At 42.4% G+C, this 9,594-nt stretch overlaps 1 protein-coding gene across 2 annotated transcripts in view; it reads left to right on the plus strand.

Annotated features, from left to right (window-relative positions):
- Positions 1-9,594, plus strand: part of LOC143283662 (DNA repair protein RAD50-like) — a 102,995-nt gene that overhangs the window by 43,853 nt on the left and 49,548 nt on the right. For both annotated transcript variants that reach the window (XM_076589878.1, XM_076589879.1), the window contains exons 20-21: positions 6,055-6,089; positions 8,375-8,465. In XM_076589878.1, the coding sequence (XP_076445993.1) occupies positions 6,055-6,089; positions 8,375-8,465 (126 nt within the window). The remainder of the gene's footprint in view (positions 1-6,054; positions 6,090-8,374; positions 8,466-9,594) is intronic.

Below are 9,594 nucleotides of genomic sequence, written 5' to 3' on the forward strand. Positions count from 1 at the left end.
CCACCCCCCTCCACTGTCAAAATCAGTGTCTTCGGCATCAACTTCAAGCAGTTCTGTCTCATTCAGTCCACAATCTTCATCTCTTCTGTTTGCATCGCGAAAGAATTCTTTCAATACAAGTGCAAGTGTTGGGGTTTGTCTGCGTTCAGCCATGGCTTTGCAAACACAACTTGAGCTTCGTACAAACTTGCAAAACTTTCGCCATAAATATGACAATCCAATGAATAATTTTAGGTTATGGAACTCAGGAGATAAAGAGCTCTCAGGGGAGCTAATTTAATAGTTAGCAGACTGTATTTTCTGTAATGCGGGACTCGAAACATAGAACGTTGTAACATGACGTACGGCGCACGTCAATACAGCATTGCTGAGCGAGATTTCATGACGTACGCCGTACGTCAACAGGGCAGTCAAGAGGTTAATTGAATTGTTTACTTATGTTTACTATAATATTCATATTGCAAGGCATCCACGACACATAATGACTCTCGCACGCCTGCATAAAACAGACCTGTGTCTAATTAACAGCTTCTCAACAACTTTTATTAAGCAAACAATTTCTTTCTCCTTTATTATGAACACAACCATCAAATTATTACACATTCACGGAGTCTTTTAAGACATTTGCAACCCAACCTCTTCCATTCAATGAAACAGACCATTGATAAAGGACACCGTTTTCTCATTCAAATAGAGTATCAAGGCAAGCAGGTAGTCTCAACAGAAAGCAATGTTTCAAACAGGCAATCTATGTTTATTAAACCTTCCACACCATATAACTGTATCATACACTGTGAAACATACCGGTACCACATCAAGCAGCAGGCATATACCTGTTCCATGTAAGCAATTAAAGAACTGCCCCATCAACACAACTTTAGGACCCATTGCGGGGCCCTTAAGGGGCCGAGAAGGCTGGTTCATAGGCTGGTAATTGGCGAGAGTAAATGAAATAACTAATTCATAATTCATAACTATGCAACTGTTTGGTCAATTGGACCTTGTTTTAACCCCCAAAAGGCACATCTACGGTACCTAATCTATACCTGTGCCAAGTTTCATCTTTCTATCTTGAGTCCTTTATGGCGATATGTTGTTAACAAACAAACAAACACACATATACAATACATACATACACATCCAGCCACTTACACGACAAAAACAATATCACTCCGCTCCATAGACTATGCGGGTGATAGAAATATCTCAGTAACATTGATTACATATTTTTCCTAGTGTCTGCATCTGATTCCTTGCAAACCTCAGAACAGTAATCATCATCTGTATCATAGAATGCGTACGCACCCATTGGATAACGATGCCAACCAGACGCAGCAGGGAACTCTTTATTGCAATACTTGCACTGAACTAAATGACATGCTGACTTTCGGGAATACAGATATTTCTCTTTGTAAGCTCTATCTTTGACCGACCAGTCAGTCACCCTTTTTAACCATTCTGCATACATTTTGTCCTGAAATTCTTGAGTATGAACTAATTGATGGAAACGTTTACAGACTAAACGTATACTATTCAATGTTTCATCTGAATGCATTGTCGCTAATGCAAATATAAAAATCAACAAATGATCACATAAAGCATCTAAAGACCATGGCTGTTTACAATTAGAGTGTTTACATGTACAGCAAGCTCTTTCGTCTCGATGTGTTGACAAATGTACCTCCTGTTCTTGAGTATTAGAGATTTCCTCTGATTGCTCTTGTAAATATGGAAGTGTTGCACTTAGTTCACTGCATGTGTCTGTGGGTTGTTTTGCTGCTTGTAGAGTAACGTAATGCATTTCAGCTATGTGGCCTAACAGTAGAGTTGCCACTGGTCTACAATCTTCTGGATCAATTACAATGGGGTCGCTGTTTTCTACACTGGAAATAACTGACACACTGACATGGTACAGATTAGCTGCCCCCATTAGTACTATGTGATCCCCCCATGTTCCATCATGGCTTAATGACTCAAGATATGCCTTCCATTTATCGTTGTCTGTTGCTGGTTGTCCTACCCCATTTAGAAAAGTGTTTGAAGTAACAAATGCTGCCAAATGTGTTGCACCTAGGTACGGGTTTTCTGATAAGAATTTGACAATTTCTTTTCGGACTTCTCTATGAGATTTTGAAATTCCAAAAATTTTATTCAACTGTTGTGCTATGGCATAAAACATACAATTTCCACCCCCTGCATTATCACTGTCCCATTCTAAGCCTTGAATTTCAGCGTTTCTAGTCAACATTTCCATACCTGAATGTGGAGAATTCTCTTTAGCCACCATCTGCACCAGTCTCTGAAAATTTGTAAACAACTTACTTCTATCACAATTAGTTTTCATATTTCTTTCAAGCTCTTCCTGTCGTGAAACAGATGTTATTTTGTCAACACTCACTTTAACAATTTTACCAACTGGTCCAGTTAACAGACTCAACGTGTACACAAAACCTTTTCGTTCTTGAACAACTGCCATAAACGGACTACTCTTGGTCAATGATAGTCGTTTACGTTTAATGCCTGCACCAACTGCATCGCTCTTTACTAACACTATTTCTCCCGGATTATACTTGTTTGGTGGATACTTACGCTTTAAGTTACGCTTTACCATTGCAATTTCGGCTTTTTTAATGTTTCTATTCACCTCTGATATCAGATTGTCTGAAACTATACCCACTCCCTCCTGTTCCCCATTTTCTGCTTCGCTGTTCACTTCATTTCTTTCTGAAACTGTTTCATTTTCTGTGTTGATTGTAATATCATCTCGTACTGTTCCATTTTCTTCACTGCCAAAGTTTGTTCCTTCTAAATCGATATCATTAACATGTCTATCTCCAAACAATCCTAGAACAACATTAGATTTCATGCGAAATACAACTTCATATGGACTTTTCTTTATTGCTTCATGTCGTGCATTGTTATAACTGATTTCCAGATATGGTAACATTCCCACCCAGTTGTCCTCCCCAGTGACTGATTTCAACAGATCCTCTTGTGTCTCTAGTTTATGTTTCCATGAACGGTGTGACCTCTCTATTTTTCCTTGTGACTGGGGATGATAGGGTCTGCTATGAATTAAATTAATGTTGTAAGTTTTTGCCATCTGCTCTACTGCACCAAAAAATTCTGTTCCCCTATCACACTGAAGATGTTTTGGTGTTCCAAAACGCCGGTAAATTTTCATCAGTTTTTTAGCTACTGTCGTTGATTGCTTGTCTGTAATGGGTGTGAGCCACCCATCTACTTGATTTCGTTCCATGTACTGACCTGATGAAATAGGTTGTAGGGGGGCCTTGTTCTTAAACTGCGGATGCACTTTGGTGTGTTCTGGATGCTGATTAAGAAACTTCACTACATGGTTTTTGCTTATGCCATAGTAATGGTTGCTGATTCTATCAGTTAATGTTGCACAACCATAACCCAAAGACTGTTTATAAGAATAATCAATACACTTTGGAATTTCCCATGGTGGAAGCAGTATCAGGCCATTGCGTGTCAGTCGCTGCAGCTTCAGTCCTCGGTACGGATCGCTGACTTCTTCCACAGTCAGCCCACGTTTGTACTTGGCCTGCAAATAAATGTGTGGAACATTTTAGTCGCAGCCACAACTACTGCTATCTGCTTATAAATTCTGCTTAGCTATATCTATTATTTATAAAAAAAATTTTACGATTCCTGCTACTGTTGCCTATTCTGTAGTTTAATAAATATTTGGAGCCAACAGATGGCCTTGCCACCAGGTCTTTCCATTTCTTTGATATGTCTGTATTCCTCAAGATTTTGCATGTCAAGCCTGACCAATCTGGAATGTTGTTTTCCATGCTCTTTATCTGTCCACCTTTTCTCTCCTTGTACTGTGCCCTGCAGACTTACTACTACTTCTAAGCTTACAAGAACTACTGCTGCTGCTGCTGCTGCTACTGCTGCTGCTGCTACTGCTACTACTACTACTACTACTACTACTACTACTCTCGACGTCAGTTATGGCACCCGAGTTCAGTACTATATACTATAATGACTACAACAATTGGGCTTCTCTGTTTTCCCACTGTGAAGCTGCACAACACACTCACCATGGAATACAGTTTTTTTTCTTGCTTGTCCAGGTCCGTGTAACTCCGAGTCGCAGGAACTGATGTCAAAAGCTTGATCAGTGTACCGTACTCCTCGTCAGTCATTTTTGGGGCTCTGCATCTCTGTAACATATAAAATAAATAACAATCATGCTCATACATATATAGTCTAGCAAACAGAAGCGACTTATTGTTTTGTTTGTACAAATAACCGTACGCTTACAGATTCGACTTTATATGTTGAATAAAAGTCCATGAGAATGTATAGAGAACTTGTGAATTTTTGGCTCACAGAGTATCACGTGAGTCTGTGTTTTCATGTTTCGTTCGTTGTGTGTGTGTGTGGATTAAATTTCAAGTTAATAAAATATAAAACATTTGATTTTTTTTTAACATTTGCTTAACTTGGTAAGTTGGTGTGATAAGAAAAAGTTGGATCACCAGATACTTTTCTTTTCTTTTTAATTCAGTCTGACATCATAGATGTAATTCTATGCTGTTGTTTTGTTACATCTCTCTCTCTCTCTCTCACACACACAAACACATACACTCACATACATATACACTCATACATTCGCACACACAAACACACACACACACGCACGCGCGCGCTCGCACACACACACACACACACACACACACAGAGACACACTCACATGCACACACACACACACACACAAATACACACACACGCACACATTTAGCTCTTTTTTATGGGAAGTACGGTATTTAAAAATAACTGGGCACGAGGGACTGTAGATCTATGCCTAATGCAATTTAATAAAAGCCATTTAATATTATGACTTCCACTTACAACAGTACTCACCTTTTCTGCCTTTTTTCCATCCGACACAGCACTGCTCAAAGTGATTAAGTACAACGCTGTACAAAAGAAGAGCACGTGATAGGCAAACGTGCACGCCATTCTTACAAATCACGCGCCTGTAGGCCTACCTCGCGGTCAAGGTCGGCACCGCATTATCTGGGGAGAACTCATTGAATGATCAGGGAAGGGAAAAAGTTAATCTACATTATGTTTGCTGCTTTTATTGATCAACAAATTCTTAGATGGAGGATAATTAACATTATCATTGTGAATTAATTACCAAGTTAGTGACGCATCCCGCTTATCATCAGATTCTGCGAATTTTCTGCCATTAGTGCTGGTCTGCTCTTAACGACGTCACAGTGGGGGTGAGGGGAGTTGTGAAGGATTATCAGTTGTGTTTTGGGGTGGGGTGGGGGTGGGGAGATTGTCAGGGATCATCGGTTGTGGGTGTTTTTTTTGTGAGGGATTATCAGTTCTGCTGGGGTGGGGAGGGGAGGGGGTTGTATGTAACATTATCAGTTGTGTTTTGTTGGTGTGAGGATTGTATGGGATTATCAGTTGTGTTTTGTTAAAGTCACTTTCGTTATCAGTGTATCAAGACAGAGTGTTGTGGTGCACTGTAGCACTGTGCAGGAAATTCACTGTTTTCACATGCACTGCTTTGTGGAGTTTGATTTCAGGAAAGCTGGAGGCCTGGGTATGTGTGTGTCGGTCTGTCTGATCGTCTGTGTGTGTCTGTCAGTATGTGGTGTGTGTGTGTGTTGGGGGGTTATCTTTATGTCTGGTGTCTACATAATCTCCAGCAAGTCAGGCATGTGATTTTCTTTCTTTTTTTTTTTCTTTTACAGTTCATTGTGTCTATTTCTCTGTACATCTCCGGATAAATCAACATGAGTATGTTTGGTGAAGAAAAAGCGTTGCATGTTCGAGCACATGTGTTTGTGTGTGGTGTGCAGGCTTGCATGTGTATGAGAGAGCGACTAAATTGGTATATTCCCTCGTTAGGGAAGACATTAATTGACATAGAAATGTGCACGTGTATGAGAGAGCGACTAAATTGGTATATTCCCTCGTTAGGGAAGACATTAATTGACATAGAAATGTTGGACTGTGTATGAGGACATGACAGTTGGTGCGTGTGTTTTGTTACAGCAAACAGATGAGACAGAAGGAGGAAGAGGCCAGAGGTAGGTTGGAGTCCTGTCGACTGGTCTGTGCATACCAGATGATTGGTGTGTGCATACCAGATGATTGGTCTATGCATACATACCAAATGACTGGTCTGTGCATGCATACCAAATGACTGGTCTGTGCATACATACCAGATGATTGGTCTGTGCATACCAGATGATTGGTCTGTGCATACATACCAGATGATTGGTCTGTGCATACATACCAGATGATTGGTCTGTGCATACATACCAGATGATTGGTTTGTGTACACCGAATGATTGGTCTACGCATACATACCAAATGATTGGTCTGTGCATGCATACCAAATGATTGGTCTGTGCATACCAAATGATTGGTCTGTGCATACCAGATGATTGGTCTGTGCATACATACCAGATGATTGGTCTGTGCATACATACCAAATGATTGGTCTGAGCATACCAAATGATTGGTCTATGCATACATACCAAATGATTGGTCTGTGCATACATACCAAATGATTGGTCTGAGCATACCAAATCATTGGTCTATGCATACATACCAAATGATTGGTCTATGCATACATACCAAATGATTGGTCTGTGCATACCAAATGATTGGTCTGTGCATACATACCAAATGATTGGTCTGTGCATACCAAATGATTGGTCTGTGCATACCAAATGATTGGTCTGTGCATACCAAATGATTGGTCTATGCATACATACCAAATGATTGGTCTGTGCATACCAAATGATTGGTCTATGCATACCAAATGATTGGTCTATGCATACATACCAAATGATTGGTCTGTGCATACCAAATGACTGGTCTATGCATACATACCAAATGATTGGTCTGTGCATACCAAATGATTGATCTGTGCATACCAAATGATTGGTCTGTGCATGCATACCAAATGATTGGTCTGTGCATACCAAATGATTGGTCTGTGCATACCAAATGATTGGTCTGTGCATACATACCAAATGATTGGTCTGTGCATACCAGATGATTGGTCTGTGCATACCAAATGATTGGTCTATGCATACCAAATGATTGGTCTGTGCATACATACCAAATGATTGGTCTGTGCATACCAAATGATTGGTCTGTGCATACATACCAAATGATTGGTCTGAGCATACCAAATGATTGGTCTATGCATACATACCAAATGATTGGTCTATGCATACATACCAGATGATTGGTCTGTGCATACATACCAAATGATTGGTCTGTGCATACATACCAAATGATTGGTAGTGAATAAGCGTGAGTGTCAGCTGTGCTTTCTTTCTTGTCACCTGTAATAATAATACTCTCATGGCAATACATAAACTTTTTTTTCTGAAGCTGCTTTTTGTTTCACAAAATTTGTACAGCCATCACAAAATTGTTTTAAAAGTTCTACTCTGTATCAATGAGTTGTTAATGTTTTTTTTGTTTTGTTTTTGTACTTTTGTTGTTGTTTTTCTCGATGTTTTTAAAAGTGTAATTTTTAGTGCACTTCCTGCATTCCTTTTATTATACAGCCCTGCTGTGTTCATTTTCTGGAGTAGTGATGAAATGATTTGGGGCTGGCATTAGTGAGTGTGTTGTCTTGTGCAGTGAATGGCAGCATCAGTGAGTGTTGTCTGTCAACAGTTGTGCTGTGAATAGCAGCATCAGTGTGTTGTGTGTCAACAGTTGTGCTGTGAATAGCAGCATTAGTGAGTGTGTTGTGTGTCAACAGTTGTGCTGTGAATGGCAGCATTAGTTATTGTGTTGTGTGTCAACATTTGTGCTGTGAATGCTAGCATCAGTGAGTGTGTTGTGTGTCAACAGTTGTGCTGTGAATGGCAGCATTAGTTATTGTGTTGTGTGTCAACATTTGTGCTGTGAATGCTAGCATCAGTGATTGTGTTGTGTGTCAACAGTTGTGGTGTGAATAGCAGCATCAGTGAGTGTGTTGTGTGTCAACAGTTGTGCTGTGAATAGCAGCATCAGTGAGTGTGTTGTCTGTCAACAGTTGTGCTGTGAATAGCAGCATCAGTGAGTGTGTTGTGTGTCAACAGTTGTGCTGTGAATAGCAGCATCAGTGAGTGTGTTGTGTGTCAACAGTTGTGCTGTGAATGCTGGCATCAATATGTTGTCCGTCAGTGAGTTGTGCAGTAAATGCTGGCATCAATGAGTGTGTTGTCCATCGATGAGGTGTGCTGTGAATGGCGGCATCAGTGAGTGTGTTGTCTGTAGATAGTGTGTTGTGAATACTGGCATCAGTGTGGATGAGTTGTGCTGTAAATGGTGTGTGTGTGTGTGTGTGTGTGTGTATGTGCAGTGCTGGAGGAGAGAATCAGCACTGTCTGTGGAGGTCAGAACTTTGAGGATGGTTTCCAGGCTGCCCAGCAAAAACTGTCTGACACACAAGAGTAAGTTTAGTTGGGGAAAAAAAAAGCAAACTTTGCTTTGTCATTGTGTTTTACTTTTCATTACCCTCAGTACGCAAATGTGCCCACCCCCTCCACACGCACACCCACATTCCCACACACACATGCCCACATCCACATGCCAAGACACGCCCACATTCTCACATACATATCCACACACACACTCCACAGAACCATAACCACACTCACTGTCTGGTATAGAATTATTTTCATGGAGGTAGACATGAAGGGGACAGGCCACACCTGGGGACAGACATGAAGGGACAGGCCACACCTGGGGACAGACATGAAGAGGACAGGCCACACCTGGGGACAGACATGAAGGGGACAGGCCACACCTGGGGACAGACATGAAGGGGACAGGCCACACCTGGGGACAGACATGAAGGGGACAGGCCACACCTGGGGACAGCTGGAGACAGACATGAAGGGGACAGGCCACACCTGGGGACAGACATGAAGAGGACAGGCCACACCTGGGGACAGCTGGAGACAGACATGAAGGGGACAGGCCACACCTGGGGACAGCTGGAGACAGACATGAAGGGGACAGGCCACACCTGGGGACAGACATGAAGGGGACAGGCCACACCTGGGGACAGCTGGAGACAGACATGAAGGGGACAGGCCACACCTGGGGACAGACATGAAGAGGACAGGCCACACCTGGGGACAGACATGAAGGGGACAGGCCACGCCTGGGGACAGACATGAAGGGGACAGGGCACACCGGGGGACAGCTGGAGACAGACATGAAGGGGACAGGGCACACCGGGGGACAGCTGGAGACAGACATGAAGGGGACAGGGCACACCGGGGGACAGCTGGAGACAGACATGAAGGGGACAGGGCACACCGGGGGACAGCTGGAGACAGACATGAAGAGGACAGGCCACACCTGGGGACAGACATGAAGGGGACAGGCCACACCTGGGGACAGACATGAAGGGGACAGGCCACACCTGGAGACAGACATGAAGGGGACAGGCCACACCTGGAGACAGACATGAAGGGGACAGGCCACACCTGGAGACAGACATGAAGGGACAGGCCACACCTGGGGACAGACATGAAGAGGACAGGCCACACCTGGGGACAGGCCACACCTGGG

The sequence above is a fragment of the Babylonia areolata genome, chromosome 7 (assembly GCF_041734735.1).
Source record: "Babylonia areolata isolate BAREFJ2019XMU chromosome 7, ASM4173473v1, whole genome shotgun sequence".
In the NCBI taxonomy this organism is placed as follows: Eukaryota; Metazoa; Mollusca; class Gastropoda; order Neogastropoda; family Buccinidae; genus Babylonia; species Babylonia areolata.